General features: G+C 40.0%; 2 protein-coding genes across 2 annotated transcripts; both read left to right on the top strand.

Moving 5' to 3' along the window:
- Nucleotides 1-4: 4 nt before the first annotated feature.
- On the top strand, nucleotides 5-13,972 carry ctsf (cathepsin F). The gene is made up of 14 exons (XM_033974374.2): nucleotides 5-277; nucleotides 1,158-1,268; nucleotides 2,472-2,553; nucleotides 6,300-6,352; nucleotides 6,944-7,019; nucleotides 8,135-8,248; nucleotides 9,007-9,155; nucleotides 10,197-10,293; nucleotides 10,477-10,557; nucleotides 11,128-11,247; nucleotides 11,737-11,801; nucleotides 11,888-11,978; nucleotides 12,076-12,134; nucleotides 12,922-13,972. The coding sequence occupies exons 1-14, from the start codon at nucleotides 5-7 to the stop codon at nucleotides 12,994-12,996; spliced, it is 1,446 nt and encodes a 481-aa protein (XP_033830265.1). The 3' UTR covers nucleotides 12,997-13,972.
- Nucleotides 13,973-14,391: 419 nt separating this feature from the next.
- Nucleotides 14,392-17,229, top strand: eif1ad (eukaryotic translation initiation factor 1A domain containing). Its single transcript, XM_033974150.2, has 5 exons — nucleotides 14,392-14,521; nucleotides 14,675-14,792; nucleotides 14,878-14,986; nucleotides 15,529-15,637; nucleotides 16,299-17,229. The coding sequence occupies exons 2-5, from the start codon at nucleotides 14,706-14,708 to the stop codon at nucleotides 16,549-16,551; spliced, it is 558 nt and encodes a 185-aa protein (XP_033830041.1). The 5' UTR covers nucleotides 14,392-14,521; nucleotides 14,675-14,705; the 3' UTR covers nucleotides 16,552-17,229.
- The last annotated feature ends 1,608 nt before the right edge of the window (nucleotides 17,230-18,837 follow it).

Raw genomic sequence — 18,837 nt, forward strand, 5'->3', positions numbered from 1 at the left:
CGAAATGGCGGCTTCATTTCGCGTTAATCTGTTGTTTTTCATGTGTCTGGTTGTGTCTGTGGCGCTCGGCATAGACCTCCCCCGGCCTCTGTTTGTTCCTCCAGACTCCTCTCTCAAGAACCAAGACAATGAGCCGGCCCCTGGATCTCCTATCCGGCTCCAGGACTCGGACCCCGTCCTCAGGAGAGTGCTGCAGTTCGCCGAAGAGCGGTACAACCGGGGCTCCAACGCCTTGCATTTGCGCAGAGTTAGCCGGCTGATCTCCGCCACTAAACAGGTCATTCACTCAACAATATGGAGATATAGTACTGTTTCATGTATTTCTTAAAATAGAGGAATTCATGCGTAACCTAGGCCTTCTGTTGCAACGCATTTTTTCATACAGTGTTAAGTTAGTATTACGGTAATTGCTTGGTCATGGGACAGTGACGGGTGGTGCGTTCAGGATCATCACTCCATTTAGTCCATAATAGGCCCATGTTAACACAATGCTACATTCAAGTATATTGCCCTCAACAAGTCAACTGTCCACATGTGTGTTAACCATTATGACATTTAACCAGGCCAATATCAAATCCTACTTTCTTAATAAAGTAAGGAGAACACGTCTGATAAATAAGGTGCTAATTAAATAAAGAATTAATTAAAAGACAATGGCCCATGCTCCACAGACGGCTTACTTATTTCTTACCCATGTTAACTATCCTATTGCAAATTGGGCACTTTTGAGATTCAGCCTGAACTTAAAAATTGCCCTATTATTTAGCTTCATATTTTCCAAATTAAAAACAGACAGAAATTTTGGACTTGCAGTTCAGAAGGCTAAAATATAATATGTTAAATTGTTATCTAAATACATGCACAGCACTATAGTTAATTGTCATTTAATGATTACCACTAAATAGATACATTATAAAAGTTTATGTAACATGGCTTCAACTTGGTGGTCAGTTATAAACTCGTTCAAACTTGTCCTGGTTTGAGCCCAGTTTAGTCCTGATATAAACTGTTCTAGTCCTGGTCTAGTCCAGGATTAGTTCTGAAATTAGTCCCAGTGTAGTCTCAATTTTGATGTGGCGTATGCACAAGTGTACACTTGTACAGTATTGCCAGTAAATAAGTGATATATTCTTAAAAATCTATGTATTTGTTTTTAGGTCGTGAAAGGCATTCGTTACTACCTCACAGTGGAGCTCAGTAACACACAGTGTAAGAAGTCAGCCATGCTGTTTTCATGTGACTTCGACCCAGAGCCACAAAGACTCAAGGTTCAATGATTTACTTCTGTGTTTTGTTTTACGTTTGCACAATGTAATGTAAAAGTATAGTAAAAGTATTGTAATATTGTCTGTCATTCTCTTAAATGAAAATGGAAAAGGATCTTTTTTTTATGATTTACCTTGATTTAATCTTAGTTTTATTTATGTTAAGATTGTATTTCTTACTAGTCTTACTAGTAAATTAAGGCATTCACACTTTAGTTTTTATTTAAAATATAAAATTATTGTGTCAAAATATATATTGAAATATTGCATTAATTAACACTTCACAGCCATATTGCATATCACAAAGTTATTCAATGTTGTGCAGGTTTATTTTGCATCATGGTTTCTCTTAGTTTTTCTATATGTTTCTTAAGTGTTGGTTTGTTTGGCATCTGGATGAGATCTGACCAAAATGAGGAAGTCTGTGAACTCAGGGTTAATTTTGCTTGCAACAGCATCCTCTGTTTGTTCATGATGTGGACACGCTCCTGATCTTGTGACCTGGACTTAATCCTTAGCAGCAGAAGAAAGTCTGTTTTCTGGGTCGCTATATAATCATTTGTGTAAAAAAAAATTGCAATTTAAAAGTAATTCTAAAACCAATCCAATCAATGAAAAGTTCATCTAAATACAAACGTTTATTACATAACTTTACTGTTTAGAAAGTTGGTCACATATTAGCAATTGGTGATAAATTTTCAGTTGCAATAAACTGCAATTGTATAGAGGAATACTTGAAATCACAAATATAAATTGATTTCATAGCCCACATATCAATATCAACTACTGTATACCAACTATAATGATTCATAGAGTATTCGTATCAATGGACTTGCCTGGTTGTGCAATTGCAGTATTTATGGTAGTACTGTGATAGTAGTAGGTTTTTTTAATCGTAGTCAATACTGACTGGGGTGAAGGAAAGGAAGGGAAAATACTCTGTATTTACTACTTAGAATAGTTTATATTTAGTCTTACTTTTTACATTTTTATTGTACCAGTACCTGTAGTTCAGTGATATTTTTTTAAAAGTTCTCTCTTTCACCTCTGATTTTGTAACTCAGACAAGCTTTTGCCTTTGTTATTCTTATCCTTGTGATTTAAATAATGAATGAAACCCGCACTCCCCTGTGTACCTTGTATCTGCAGTATTGACATTCATGTTGGTATGGAGGGCTTTTATTCACTTTTCTTTTGTGTTTTCAGACGGAGGTTTGTCTGTTTGAGGTCTGGGACATCCCCTGGCAGGGCAGCTCCACTCTGCTCAAACAGAAGTGTGAACCTAAAGGTGGGTTTAAAATACTCCACACTGAAGCCTATCATTTTTCAATACGAGTCAAAGTTTAACACTTGCAAGGTTCCAGAAGACAATTTCTCATTAATTTTTCCCATTTTTTTTTTCTTTTATTATTATTTTTAACCTAAGCTTGGGGCAGATCAGATATGTGGTAACTAATGACCACTAGGCTAACTTTTTTCTACTCTTAATATTTTAATTTTTCTAAATAATTGACAAAAATGAATGAAAAACTTACTTCCAGAATTTTGAAGTGGTCTGTTCATTAGATATTACAAGATAATGACAAACGTTTACAAAAAAATGTACAAAATATTGTAAAAACACTTTTACTCCATCCATCCATCCATTTTCTTCCGCTTATCCGGGGCCGGGTCGCAGTGGCAGCAGTCTAAGCAGGGACTCCCAAACTTCCCTCACCCCAGACACGTCCTCCAGCTCCTCCGGTGGGATCTCAAAGCGTTCCCAGGCCAGCCGAGAGACAGTCCCTCCAGCGTGTCCTGGGTCTTCCCCGGGGCCTCCTCCCGGTGGGACATGCCCAGAACACCTCCCTAGGGAGGCGTCCAGGAGGCATCCTGAGCAGATGCCCGAGCCACCTCAGCTGGCTCCTCTCAACGTGTAGGAGCAGCGGCTCTACTCCGAGCTCCTCCCGTGTGACTGAGCTCCTCACCCTATCCCTAAGGGTGCACCCAGCCACTCTGCGGAGGAAACCCATTTCGGCCGCTTGTATCCGCGATCTTGTCCTTTCGGTCATTACCCAGAGCTCATGACCATAGGTGAGGGTAGGAACGTAGATTGACCGGTAAATCGAGAGCTTTGCCTTTGGGCTCAGCTCCTTCTTTACCACAACAGACCGATACAGCGACCACATCACTGCAGACGCTGCACCGATCCGCCTGTCAATCTCACGCTCCATCCTTCCCTCACTCGTGAACAAGACCCCGAGATACTTGAACTCCTCCACTTGGAGCAGAGACTCACCACCCACCCGGAGAGGGCAAACCACCTTTTTCCGGTTGAGAACTATGGCCTCGGATTTAGAGGAGCTGATTCTCATCCCAGCCACTTCACACTCAGCTGCAAACCGCCCCAGTGCCTGCTGCAGGTCCTGGCTCGATGAAGTCATCAGGACAACATCATCCGCAAACAGCAGAGATGAAATCCTGTGGTTCCCGAACCAGACCCCCTCAGGCTCCTGGCTGCGCCTAGAAATTCTGTCCATAAATATAATGAACAGAACCGGTGACAAAGGGCAGCCCTGGCGGAGTCCAACATGCACCGGGAACAGGTTTGACTTACTGCCAACAATGCGAACACAGCTCCTGCTCCGGTCATACAGGGACCGGACAGCCCTTAGGAAAGGGCCCCGGACCCCATACTCCCGGAGCACCCCCCAAAGGACACCATGAGGGACACGGTCGAATGCCTTCTCCAAATCCACAAAACACATGTGGACTGGTTAGGCATACTCCCATGAACCCTCGAGGACCCGATGGAGAGTATAAAGCTGGTCCAGTGTTCCACGACCAGGACGAAAACCACACTGCTCCTCCTGAATCCGAGGTTCGACTATCGGTTGGATTCTCCTCTCCAGTACCCTGAAGTAGACCTTACCGGGAAGGCTGAGGAGTGTGATTCTCCTGTAATTGGAACACACCCTCCGGTCCCCCTTGTTATACAGAGGGACCACCACCCCGGTCTGCCACTCCAGTGGTACTGTCCCCAACCGCCACGCGATGTTGCAGAGACGTGTCAGCCAAGACAGTCCCACAACATCCCCCCCGGAGCCTAACCACCTCGGTGACTTCAGCCAGGGTGATGGACGAGTCCGCCTCCGGGTCCCCAGTCTCTGCTTCCTCCTCAGAAGACATGACGGGGGGATTGAGGAGATCCTCAAAGTATTCCTTCCACCGCCCGACAACATCCCCAGTCAAGGTCAGCAGCTCTCCACCCGCACTGTAAAAAGTGTTGGTGAAGCACTGCTTCCCCCTCCTGAGGCGTCTGACAGTTTTCCAGAATTTCTTTGAGGCCGTCTGATAGTCCTTCTCCATGGCCTCCCCGAACTCCTCCCAACCCCGAGTTTTTGCCTCTGCATCCGCACAAGCTGCAGCACGCTTGGCCCGCCGGTACTCATCGGCTGCCTCAGGAGTCCCACGAGCCAACAAGGCTTGATAGGACTCCTTCTTCAGCTTGACGGCATCCCTTACTTCTGGTGTCCACCACCGGGTTCGGGGATTGCCGCCGCGACAAGCACCACAGACCTTACGACCACAGCTACGAGCGGCCGCATTGACAATAGAGGTGGAGAACATGGCCCACTCGGAGTCCATGTCTCCAGCCTCCCCCGCGATCAGGGAGAAGTTCTCCCAGAGGTGTGAGTCGAAGACCCCTCTGACAGAGGGCTCTGCCAGGCGTTCCCAACAGAACCTTACAATACGCTTGGGTCTGCCAGGTCTGTCTGGCTTCCTCCTCCGCCAGCGGATCCAGCTCACCACCAGGTGGTGATCGGTTGACAGCTCAGCCCCTCTCTTCACCCGAGTGTCCAAGACACGCGGTCGGAGGTCAGATGACACGACAACAAAGTCGATCATCGACCTCCGACCTAGAGTGTCCTGGTGCCACGTGCACCGATGGACACCCTTGTGCTCGAACATGGTGTTTGTTATGAACAAACTGTGATTAGCACAGAAGTCCAATAACAAAACACCGCTCGGGTTCAGATCAGGGAGGCCGTTCTTCCCAATCACGCCCCTCCAGGTGTCACTGTCGTTACCCACATGGGCGTTGAAGTCCCCCAGGAGAACAACGGAGTCCCCGGTTGGTGCACAGTCTAGTACCCCTCCCAGGGACTCCAAGAAGGCCGGGTACTCCGCACTGCTGTTTGGCCCGTAGGCCGACACAACAGTGTCCTGTCCCCGACCCGAAGGCGCAGGGACGTGACCCTCTCGTTCACCGGAGTGAACCCCAACACGAAGCGGCTGAGCTGTGGGGCAATGAGCAAGCCCACACGAGCTCGCCGCCTCTCCCCGTGGGCAACGCCAGAGAAATGGAGAGTCCAGCCCCTCTCAAGAAGTTGGGTTCCAGAGCCCAAACTGCGTGGAGGCGAGGCCGACTATATCTAGTCGGTAACGCTCAACCTCCCGCACAAGCTTCGGCTCCTTTCCCCCCAGCGAGGTGACATTCCATGTCCCCAGAGCCAGTCTCCATGTCCAGAGATCCGATCGTCGAGGCCCCTGCCTTCGACTGCCGACCAGATCTTCAAGCACCGGCCCCTTATGGATCCTCTTGCGGGTGGTGGGTCCACATGAGGACGGCCCCACGTCACTCCTTCGGGCTGAGCCCGGCCGGGCCCCATGGGGAAAGGCCCGGCCACCAGGCGCTCGCTGTCGAGCACCCATCCCAGGCCTGGCTCCAGGGTGGGGCCCCGGTAACGCCGGTCCGGGCGACGTAAACGGCCTTGTTTCGTCATAAGGGGCTTCTGAATCGCTCTTCGTCTGACCCGTCTCCCTGGACCTGTTTGCCATGGGAGACCCTACCAGGGGCATGAAGCCCCCCGACAACATAGCTCCCAGGATCATTCGGGCACTGAAACCCCTCCACCACGTTAAGGTGGCGGTTCAGGGAGGGGCACTTTTACTGTACCATTTATTTTAGAATTATATCTGCAACTTTATCAGTTTAGGTATCAGTGTCTATATATGTGAATGAAACAAATAATGATGCTCTCAATTCCACAGTGTACCCTGAAGAAACCAACCACATCCAGGACTCATATGTTCAAGCAGAAGAGGTACAGCTGGACTTAACCTGGACTAAACCAGGTCCAACCCAGGACTAAACTAGGCATAACCCAGGTCTAACTGAGGTCTAAACCAGGACTAATTCAGGTCTAATTCAGGTCTAATACAGGATTAAACCAGATCTAACCTAGGATGAAATGGGGACAAAACTTGGACTAAACCAGGTCTAATTCAGCTCTAACACAGGAGTAAACCAGGTCTAGCCCATGACTAATCCATGTCTAACTCAGTATGAAACCATGACCAAACCAGGACTGAACCATAACTAAACCAGGTCTAACCCAGGACTAAACCAGGTCTAACTTAGAACTAAAACAAATCTTAACAGGGCCTAAAGAATTTTATTTAGGCACTGACTTCTACAGGCCATGAATATCCCACGAGATCTACAGTTTTCAATATAGTCTGACCCCTAATCATCATTTGTGAAATTTTCCTATTAACTTGACAATTCCAGTTGAGTGATCTTGTTTTAAATAAGATAATTTTGGCCTTTAGATGGAAGTGTACCTAAACCTTCATTTATTTTTAGTGAAGAAATTGTACAGATGTTGATGGTTGAACTTGTTGAACCTGTGCAGGTGGAGTCTTTGAAGCTGCTGGGCCAATTTAAAGAGTTCATGGCGAAATACAACAAAGACTACAGCACACAGGAAGGTCTGTCACTCACTACAATGTAATACAAATGACTGTGCACTAGGGTTGTCAAAGTATCGAAAATGAGATACTAATCGATACTACAACTGGTATTGAAACTAGATACACATTTGAACAAGTGTCAAACTAAAAAACATCACATCAACCAGACAGAAATGAACATTTCCTGAACAGCTTTAGAATGATCTTGAGCTGTATCAGAACAAGTATAAAACCAAATATGCTCATGGACCACTACACCTACCTGTATGATTTAGGGATTACACATGTTAATACAGTTGAAACCAGAAGTTTTACATACACTATTTAAAAAGACACATGTGCTTTTGTTTTCTCAGTCTAAAATGAAATCAGACTAAACTTTTCCTGCTTTAAGTCAATTAGGATTACCACTACTCATTACTTTCTTCAAAGTCAGAAGTTTATATACAGTAAAATTATTATGCATTTAAACAATTTGGGAAAATGATGATGATGCCGCATTTTTCATATCTTCAAAACATTCCTGATCAAAAATTCAATTGCTGACCTTTATTTAATACTTACAGATATTTACTTGTCCTTTTAAAAGGTATCCAAACTGATTAAAACTGTGTATGAAGAAGACGTTTCACCCACCCAGCCGGTGTAACTGTGTTGTTGTGATTGTGATGCTGACTCAGATCTGCGAGGTTTTTTTTTTACGCAAATATAACCATTGCCAAATATGACTAAGAGTGAATGAATAATCCACCTTCTTGTAGAAAAGGAACTTATCTCCAGATAAACAACTTAATCACTTAATAATGTAAGATTCATGCAAAATAAATTATATATTTTCAGAGGTGGAAAGTAACTAATTACAAATACCCATGTTTACTGTAACTGAGTAGATTTTTGGGGTAACTGTACTTTTTTTAGTAGATTTTTAAACCTTTACTTACACTTATAATGGAGTACAATTATAGCCATGTAATTCAAATTAGTTGCATTTAAAATTGTATGAGTACTGAGTACAGTAAAGTACATTTTTGGAAGCAGTACTGTAATTGAGTACATTACATTTAGCCTTGTAATTGTACTTTTACTTTACTACAAATTTGTAGTACTCTTTTCACCACTGTTTATTTTTACAGAGGCTGACCGTCGTTTGAAAATCTTTAGTGAAAATCTAAAAACAGCAGAGAAGCTTCAGTCTTTGGACCAGGGATCAGCGGAGTATGGAGTGACCAAGTTTAGTGATCTAACTGGTAAGGCTTTTGTCAACATGAAGAAATCCAATGTTTGCTGAAGGAGTAGAAGGTGTGTGCAATGTTGAAAAAGTTGTGTCTATAATAATAATCAGATGATATTTTGTTGGGCTGTAACTAAAGAAATTTTAATTGAGATTACAATTCTGTCATTTAATTGCCAATAGTCAGCTTGGGACATTTTAATTGAGAAGTCTACACCCAGTGCTCTGTCAGTAAAAGCATGCAGTATGGAGCAGAACTCAAACTTTGGAGGCAGTGATTAAAACAGTGATTAAAACTTTATTCTTTGTGTTCAGGAAATGAATATTGAAAGCCAATAATATGAGTAAGAAGTTATTTTAGTGCCTGTAAATATTGTGGTTATGGTTTTAAATATTGCACAAATTACTGCTTCATAGCTTTTTCTATAAGATTTCACTGCAAGTTTCAGTTCCTTTTAAATTTTTGTGTATCTTCAAAGAAAATATTCACTAAGTTCATCTTAATTTGAGTTGTTGGGACTAGTTTAGAGAGATATATTTGCATTTTTTTTCATTGTGGTTTTTATTGTTTTACATAAACTGAATTTAGCTCTAAATTGTCTTTTTAGCTAAATTCAAGAGTAATAATCTTACTTGTCAGATTAATGTCTTGATACTACTCAGAAAAAACACCAAATAAGCGTATTTAAACAATTCTAAACTCATTATAACTAAGAGTAGACATTGTTTTAGCTTTATTTCCACACATTTATGTTATTTTTGTCTTGTGTTCAGAGGAGGAATTTCATTCTGTGTATCTGAACCCGATGCTGAGTCAGTGGACACAGCACAGACAGATGAAGAGGGCTCCCCCTGCAGCTCAGCCCGCGCCTGATAGCTGGGACTGGAGGGAGCATGGGGCAGTCAGTCCAGTCAAGAACCAGGTCTCTACTCTGTTTCATAAATATCTGCTTTTAATAATAATACTACTGGCAAAAAAAGTAGCCTTTAACTAGTGATACTAAAGTAATAGTTCATCACCTATCATTAAAGGTGCACTATGTCATTTTTTGGTCTGGGGATCCACCATCTCCCATGGAATGCCTTGAATGTTTCACCATATGGCATTAAACATGTCTATCAAGCATTTTTTTTCATCACGTTCACAAATGCACAAAGCACTTTCCACTGCACATTTTTCAGAAACAAATTAGTATATATCCATCCATCCATTTTCTTACGCTTATCCGGGGCCAGGTTGCAGGGGCAGCTGTCTAAGCAGGGACTCCCAGATATCCCTCACCCGTGACACGTCCTCCAGCTCCTCTGTTATGACCCCAAGGCGTTCCCAGGCCAGCCAAGAGACATAGTCCCTCCAGCGTGTCCTGGGTCTTCCCCGGGGCCTCCTCCCGGTGGGACATGCCCAGAACACCTCCCTAGGGAGGCGTCCAGGAGGTATCCTGAACAGAGCCACCTAAGCTGGCTCCTCTCGATGTGTAAGAGCAGCATTAGTATGTATTTCTACTAAAATAAGCCGAAGTATGCCTGTCGGCAATGCCGTGTTTGTTTAGGTTCATTTGCCTTTGGCTTCCAAACAAACCACTATACTTCCCTGTGGTTGGTCAGTTTCCACTTACCATCGGTGGTGCAGGACCAGTCAGATGCAGATTCTCAATAGTTTGTGAAATCACGAAAATACATCTTGCTGGTGAGGCTAGTTTATTGTTCAAAACTCTTGAAATACCTGCATTCTTACTGTGAGCGGGGATGCCACTCCACAGATCTGGCCTGTAACTTAGCTTGGTGTTGCCACCTGCTTGTCCCCATGGAGATGAAGAAGTTTCATGTGATATGGTGAAACATTCTAAGAAAAATATCATCTTCATTAAGACAAGCAAGTGGCGTAACCTCCACCCGAAAAGTTATGCTGTGCAGCTTTAAAGTGAGTCTTCACTGAATACCTCTTTCTTATGTGGTTTTTGCAGGGGGCATGCGGGTCTTGTTGGGCATTTTCTGTCACAGGGAACATCGAGGGACAGTGGTTCCTCAAAAATGGTTCGCTACTCTCTCTCTCTGAGCAAGGTATGTTAAAAGCAAAACAAAAGATCTTTTACTGCTTCACATATTCTGTTAACTCATCACTTTTACAAGGAAATTAATTTGTGCTTAGCAATGTATTGTATATATTCTAATATAATGTAACGACTAAAGATGCCAAAAACAGGCTTTAACGATTTTAAAATGTTAAAATATTACTTTTTTTAGAGCTGGTTGACTGTGATGGATTGGACCAAGCCTGCAGAGGAGGACTGCCTTCAAACGCTTATGAAGCCATTGAGAAACTGGGTAAGAACAGCTACGTGTTATAACATTGTCTTAATTATCAATCATTGTCCTATTCTGTATTATGTAACTACTTAATGGCAACATGGTATAGTTCATGTTTATAACTTAAAAGTAAAAGTAACCTTATTTTTTGGCGCTAAATATCTGTTGTCAATAGAGGGCGCAAACTAGTTAATAATAATGAAAAGAACAAGAAGAGAGCTGAAATGATACATAGTGCAGTGAAAGTGCAACATTTTATGAAAGAAGTTCCTAGTTTGGGAATTTTGTTTGCTGACAATGGCTGTAAAACCTTCGAAAGTCTTGATTCTGAAAAAGAGGAAGATAATGTGAAGGAGGACACCACCTCATGACATCAGTTAGTGGCACTGTCTTTTGAGCTCTTGAAAAGAAGTTAGACTGAATTGGCAGGATTCATTAAAACATATTTATTTTAATTTTACTTTATTTTACTACACAAAACATTACAAATGTCGGCCTGGAAATGTTAGTTTATTTATCACATTTCAACACCCTAATTATGTTAATTATTGGATTAAATCGTTAAACAGTATTGTGTCTTGTTTTCAGGTGGTCTAGAGACAGAGAATGATTACTCGTACACCGGACACAAGCAGAGATGCGACTTCACCACCCGGAAAGTGGCTGCTTATATCAACAGCTCCGTGGAGATTGCAAAGGACGAGAATGGTTCGTCAATACAACTTTAGAAAATGCTCTGACCCAGTTGCCTAGCCAGCACAATTTTGTACCATATCAAATTCACTTTAATTTTTAAAGATATACTACGAAACTTTTCCAGTGGAGAGTCCAGCACTCATGGAGATGTTGTTGCTTTGCCTAGAACTTTGCACAGTATGGCGTTAAACTTATTTATCTCCATAAAGACAAGCAGGTTACCTTTTAGGTTACAGTTGGACCAATTTATTGGTCAGATCTGTGGAGAGGCAACCCTGCTCACAGTTAGAATGCATATTTTTCAAGATACTAGACACCTATAAATGTATATGGGATAGATGTGTAATGCTATACTACCGAACATTCCAGGCAAAGCAATGACATCTCCACAGAGTCAAGCAGGTGCCAGACTCTCAACAGAAATGTTACATAGTCCAACTTGAAGTGTTTTTTAAGTTTTGAATACATTAGTTAGAGTATAAAACATTCTTTATTTTTCAGAAATCGCTGCTTGGTTGGCTGAGCATGGACCAGTGTCTGTGGCTCTGAATGCTTTTGCAATGCAGGTGAGTGTCCTATGCTTAAAACACATAGAGAAATATTTATTCACTTATTTATACAGTGTATTTCTTTACTGTTCAAACGTGAGTAGTTTTACCGAAGGGGGGTATCGCATCCTTGGAAAATCTTCTGTAACCCCTGGATGATTGACCACGCAGTACTCATGGTTGGATATGGAAACCGTAAGTGATTTGATACACTATCATTTCATATATGATTGTACTTTGAGATATTATAAACCTTTTAATTTACATTAACAGTTTGTAATGGTTTTAATAGGTAATGGCGTGCCATTCTGGGCCATCAAAAACAGCTGGGGAGAGAATTATGGGGAGCAGGTAAGAAAAATGTAATCTAAAATAAGGTCATAATCATTGCATTGGCCTGATTACCCATTAGTGACAATATCAGTCTAAGTTTACATCATCATTATTGGATAGATGTAGGTACCTATTATCATCTACTAGTGCTTGAATTCAGAATATGATTTTAAGAGTTTTTTATTTAGTTAGTTGCCAAAGAATTTCTGAATTTCTATCAAAACAACACATACACATATGAACTAGTATGGATACTTAATACAGACGTATCAATACAAAATCAGAATCAGAAAATTATTTACATTAATTATTTTAAATTATTATACAGTATTAGTGCAATTGTCAGTTAACAGAATTTACAAACTAGGAACTGGCTTCGGTGTTATGGTGCGAAATTAAATGAAGAACAGTCATATAAATTATGATAATTAAAATGAGATAAAATATTAACTTTGATATACAATACAATATATTACACTATGGGCAGAACGACAGTGCAAAAGTTATCAGTGCAAGTAAGAACGTAAATGGGACACAGTTTTACTTTTCCTGAATAGTTTTAGAATGGTCTTGACCTTTACCAGTACTAGCTTTAGACCACATGGAAATATTAAACAATAAGTTTTATTATTATGGAATAGAGACTAGAGACTAATATTGTGTATCATGCCTTGGTATCGATATCGATTTTAAAATTGTAATGTCATGACAGCGCTATTGCTGACTGTTAAATTGCTGTTAATGACTGGAAAGGAAATTTCTATTTATTAAGTAAACTAAATAACTTTCATTTTCTCATTTCCAGGGTTACTACTACCTGTACAGAGGGTCCAATGCCTGTGGGATAAACAAAATGGCTTCTTCTGCTGTGATCAACTAAACCAATTCATCTCCATAACGACACATAACATAAAAAGCACTGAAAGCCACATACCAGCACCTTCAATGTCGATGCTACTGAAGCCCCCATAAACATAGAGCAATATTTCATCTGTACCTCACCTATTGTCAGTGTTAACAAATATTTAAGCCTATAGATGCTAGATTTGATTATAAGCTAAAATGGGAGGTGAAATGTGTCATATATATGCTTTACTTTATTCTGCTGGGAAAAAAATATCCTGATCTTCTGTATATATATATAAATAAAATAATGCACTATTGTTTAATAACAATATGGTCATGAGCTCTGGGTAATGACCGAAAGGACAAGATCGCGGATACAAGCGGCTGAAATGGGCTTCCTCCGCAGAGTGGCGCACCCTTAGGGATAGGGTGAGGAGCTCGGTCACACGGGAGGAGCTCGGAGTAGAGCCGCTGCTCCTACACGTTGAGAGGAACCAGGTGAGGTGGCTCGGGCATCTGCTCAGGATGCCTCCTGGACGCCTCCCTAGGGAGGTGTTCTGGGCATGTCCCACCGGGAGGAGGCCCCGGGGAAGACCCAGGACACGCTGGAGGGACTATGTCTCTCGGCTGGCCTGGGAACGCCTTGGGGTCCCACCGGAGGAGCTGGAGGACGTGTCCGGGGTGAGGGAAGTCTGGGAGTCCCTGCTTAGACTGCTGCCCCCGCGACCCGGCCCCGGATAAGCGGAAGAAAATGGATGGATGGATGGAACAATAGTGCATTATAGCCCTGTCTGTTTCTTATAGTGGACATAAAACTATAATGAATTACTAATTACTATAATATAATTTAATTGTAATTTAAAAATGTGAAATTATTAGTATTCCTGGTTTTATTCATAAAGCAAACACAAAGAGTTTTTCCTATCTTCAGTGACACGGAAATTTCTTTGTAATTTTTTTGCATCTTTACAATTAAGTTACAATAAATAAAAAATTTCCAATCAAATTTTGAAAACTTTTTTTTTTTCCACATAAATAAATTGCTTTAAATGTCAGAATGGAAGCCTAACTCTGAAACACTGATTTATTTTAGTATATAATAGCAAGTTAAGCTGATGTTGCAGATTATTCCAGAAAACGTTTGAACTCTTGAATACAGCTCAGGACTCCACTTCCCACAAGTCCCTAACATCCGAAATAAGAACAACTTTCGTCACGCTTATAAAAATAAAAGCATGTCAAAAGCCTATTACTTAATAACTTGGACTAAAGCACATTTTTCCGAATAGAATATACATTATTATAAATAATTATTAATGAAAGAGAATATATTTGCGTCATTAAATGGTTTTATTATAGGTAATAAAATTTAGTGCTTTTATTTTGAAGTATTGATTCAGCCTTTCGTGATTCCGGTCTGACTCCACGAGGGTTTACTGTAGTGGCAAAGTGCAGAGCGTAGGTGCAGTGGAGACGTATTTTACGGTCTAATTCTTTAATAAACCATTCAAACTGGATTTACTAATAATCTGTCACATTAGAAATATCAATTCCACAAGGTAATAATTTGTTACGTTACTAGACCACGTTATAAAATAGTTAGCCCCCTAGCATTATAGCCCTGTCTGTTTCTGATAGCTACATCCTAGCATTTATTTGTACAAGATACCTTACTTGTATGTATTAACATTGTAATAATTCGTATTTTTCAGTTGGAGAACGAGTAAAACATAATTTTAGATAATGTCACAAGCTACAAAGCGCAAACATGTCGTCAAAGAAGTTCTGGGAGACTTCGTAATGCCGACTGGTAATCAACAAATAGTAAAGGTACGTGTTCCACATGGTTCATCATATTTTTAGGTGTTATTGTAAACGGCAGTCCAAAATGTACTCAATTTTTGTAACATGACAGGTGATTGGAAGTCGGGGAAATAATTTGCATGAAATAGTCACCGCGGATGGGGACAGCTTTCTCGTGAGCATGCCCACAAAGTTCCGTAAAAACATCTGGATCAAAAGAGGTGAGCATTTAATGACAAAATGTGTTATTGTGTTGTGTAATAATATTAAACTCAATACCTTAAGGTTAACATTAACATGTACCTTAATCTGGCTCGAGGCTGAAACTAACGATTATTTTAGTAGTCGACTAGTCAAATGATTGTTTATTGCAAACTAGAACACATTTTAACCAGTTACAGGTAAACATGATGCTGACTGAAGTCTTCTAGATGGAGAGAATTTACAAATAACGTATTCTTTTACCAGTTTCATTTAATAACAATAGTGCTTTTTTGGTATTAAACCAAGCATATTTTTAAAAAATCTGTTTAATCCAGATAACAATTCTCAATTATTAAAACAGTCAGTGATTATTTTAATAGTCAACAATCAGGAATATTACAATTAATTATTACAGCCCTGATTAATTAAGAATTTTGCATTGTATTGTTTGCTTATTGGAACCTATAATATGGTGTTGTCAATGAGTTAGAGCTCTTCTATGGTATCTTGTCACCTATTTTGTTTAGCTCAATTTAGGAATTTCTTTTTATGTTTACAGGTGATTTTGTGATTGTGGACCCTATTGAAGAAGGGGAAAAAGTGAAGGCAGAGATCAGCTTCATTCTGTACAAAGACCACATCCAGTATCTGCAGAAGCAACAGCTTTGGTAGATCTTTACATCATGCAATAAACACGTAATGTGATAGATTGACAAGGTCTGCATACTTGTGGCCTGTGAGTGTTGTCATTTGAAAGGACCTAAAGTCATAAGATTAATATGGAAAGTTTGTGAAGCCAATCCCACCCAAGGTCCAACATGTGGAGCCAAGATTCAATTGTGTGGATCATAAGTTTGGATATTTCTTCCAAAAACAGTGAATCTTTCTCTGTCCTGCATTTAAATTTATGACAGCATAATTTTATAGAACATGAACACAACCTATCATTATGTCTAGTTTTCTTTTGAGCAATTGCAGACATATTAGAAGAGTAGCAATAATAATATTTGGCAAGGCAAGTTGATTTGTAGAGCACAATTTGTACACATAATTCAAAGTGCTTTACATGACATGAGATATACAATATGTAAAATAAATAAATAATAACCTTGTGCAAGTACCAAAATGCTTTTTAGCCTTTCCGAAGTTGTGATGAAACTTATGAAGGGTTAATAAAATGGCGAATCCTACCATGTTTACATTAAGAGTTGAAGCTTGCAGTGTTTTGCTTTATTAAACCTATTTTAACTATTCTTGAGCACTATATTTTATAGATTTTTCTTCTTTTCCAAAAGGCCCACTAATTGTTATTCACTGCTGTCATTTCAGGCCAGAGGCGTTCACTGACCAGGCAACAGCGCAGGAAAAAACCTCGACTGACCCCAAAAAGACAGAAGAGGAGAAAAATGCAGATGGAGAGGATGACGAAGATGAATACAGTGACTCTGAGGACGACGAGAGTGATTTGTTTGTTAATACAAACCACCGCAACTACCACTACAGTGAGAGTGAGGAGGAGAGTGAAGGAGAGGATCTAGGAGACAAGGAAGGAAATAAGGAAAGGACCGAGCGCAAACCTTGATCTGAGCTGTTACTGTTGGACTCGCAATAAAAGACTTAATTAAAAGGAAGTATTATTTCCTTTTAGCTGTTTTTGGAAATCTACAAACTGGAATGACTTTAGGCTGTTTTTAGGCTATTCACAATATTTCACCTTGACGAAACCGAGTAATACGCTAAATAATTGATCCTGTTGTAATGTTGTAATGAACATATTGCTATATTGCTCTGCTCGACTGTCTTGATTCAATGGAGTAAAAAATTGCATGTATTTTCAAATCTGGCTTCAAATTATATTTTTCCTTTTCTGTATTTAGAAGGTGGTAAATCTTCATGCTGATAGTGATACTTGACCAAAACGATAAAAAGTAAATCTTGATGCATTGCATTGGAAGTAATATTCAAAATACTTAACTATTCAAAATTGCTCCAAGACATAGACCAATGTTTTCAATCAAAGGTATAGGAGATTAACAAATATTGGAAATTTGTGAATTCTAAAAAAAACATTCTTTTATACTTTTTTATACCATTAATTTGAATCAAACCACTTTTGCTAACCCTGTAGTGCAGATTTTTTATCTGAAATGTGATTCTTGTATGTATCAGTTCATATTTCAATGTTTTTGTCAATTCTTTCAGATGTGTTTAAAATGTGAACTTTGAACAGAATCCTATTATAAAATATAAATTTAATCGCAAAGCTTGTCAGAAAAATTCCTGCAGCCGTAGTTTACACAAAACAACAATTCACTCGTGTGCAAGTTACCGGTATACAGTTTTTCCCCCAGCAAAAAATAAGAAATGCTACCCTCTGGTGGAAGGTTTTTAAAACATTTACATAAACAAGACAAAAGCTGGATCTTTCCTGAATAGAAATAGAGTTGTACTGGCATTAGAAATACTGTAAAATCACATGACAATAAAAAAGAAGCCCTCAATTATTTAAATGATATTTTGTGTTGAAAGTATATTTTGGTATTGTATAAAAATGAGTATCATGCCTTTCCCTTAGTATAAAAATCCAGGTTTCTTGCGGTCTTATCTAAGGTTTTACTAATATTAGTGATATTTTTGTGTTTAATTTGATGGTCCATTTGTTATTAGTGCATCATATGAACCTCAACCAAAGCATTTATTGCACATTTTTTGATTCATTACAAAACTGTGGCGTTGTCAGGGTGATCTACTTCGGCAACATGTGTCTTGCCCCAGTACAGATATATTGTGTAAACCACTCTTGAGGTAAAAATAAGTCAGATGTGTACTGTCTAGATCCAATTAGAAAGTATTTCTAATTGCATAAGTTTGACCCCTGCAAACCGTTTAAAATGAACTAGTTCATTTTTTCCACATTATTTATTTATTCATTTAGTGGTCAGGCAAGAAAAAAATGCATTGTCTACATATTGTCCCATTGAAAGCCCATTATATCGAATAATATACTGTACTAAAGAGAAGCTAAGCCTTCAACATTTATACACTCTTTGCCAGGAAACCTCAGTGGAGAGAACACAATATTAGTGAGTCCTTTTGAGTCCTGGAGTTGTAAAAAGAAGCAGGATAGGTTTATTTTAGTCATTTACCAGACCCGGGAACACTGTTCCCTCCAAGCTGCGCGCGTGCGCAATTGCGCACTGCTGACAGGGTCTCCGCGCACAGAAAATCTGTGCTGCGCACAAAAAAATCAAACCGGAGTTGAAAATAAAATAAACACACAACAATTCATTCTGCGCTATTTTTCAATGTGAGTCAGTGAGTGTGACCGGGGACGAGCTGCTCCAGACAATTATGTGATTCACATACGTATTTGCGCAGCTGATCCACGTCATTGACAGGCGTCCTCATGCGCCGCTACCAGAGTTTTAGCCGATGTGACCGATGTGGAGTGAAAACTCGCTAATGATTTTAAGTGCTGTTTAACCCCTTAACGTTCCGACGGCCCGCCCTCGGGCAAATATCCGCGCGTAAAATTACGCGCGCGTAATTGCGTAATTTTACGCACTGTTTTGTAGCAGTTTTGTATGGAAGCCCGTTTCCGCCATGAAAAAAAAAATAAAAGCCCCACAGAAAGTCGAAATTACGAGTTTTAAACTCGTAATTATGAGTTTAAAACTCGTAATTATGAGTTTAAAACTCGTAATTATGAGTTTAAAACTCGTAATTATGAGTTTAAAACTCGTAATTATGAGTTTAAAACTCGTAATTACGAGTTTAAAACTCGTAATTTCGACTTTTAAAACTACTAATTATGAGTTTAAAACTCGTAATTATGAGTTTTAAAACTACTAATTATGAGTTTATAACT

Source organism: Periophthalmus magnuspinnatus, chromosome 10, assembly GCF_009829125.3.
Source record: "Periophthalmus magnuspinnatus isolate fPerMag1 chromosome 10, fPerMag1.2.pri, whole genome shotgun sequence".
Lineage (NCBI taxonomy): Eukaryota > Metazoa > Chordata > Actinopteri > Gobiiformes > Gobiidae > Periophthalmus > Periophthalmus magnuspinnatus.

Excerpts from the sequence above, each read along its gene's own strand:
- ctsf (XM_033974374.2), top strand. The coding sequence starts at position 5 with ATGGCGGCTTCATTTCGCGTTAATCTGTTGTTTTTCATGTGTCTGGTT. Across the intron at positions 278-1,157 it reads TGATCTCCGCCACTAAACAG|GTCGTGAAAGGCATTCGTTA; the intron begins GTCATTCACTCA and ends ATTTGTTTTTAG. Across the intron at positions 10,558-11,127 it reads TGAAGCCATTGAGAAACTGG|GTGGTCTAGAGACAGAGAAT; the intron begins GTAAGAACAGCT and ends TCTTGTTTTCAG.
- eif1ad (XM_033974150.2), top strand. The coding sequence starts at position 14,706 with ATGTCACAAGCTACAAAGCGCAAACATGTCGTCAAAGAAGTTCTGGGA. Across the intron at positions 14,987-15,528 it reads AAACATCTGGATCAAAAGAG|GTGATTTTGTGATTGTGGAC; the intron begins GTGAGCATTTAA and ends TTATGTTTACAG. Across the intron at positions 15,638-16,298 it reads CTGCAGAAGCAACAGCTTTG|GCCAGAGGCGTTCACTGACC; the intron begins GTAGATCTTTAC and ends CTGTCATTTCAG.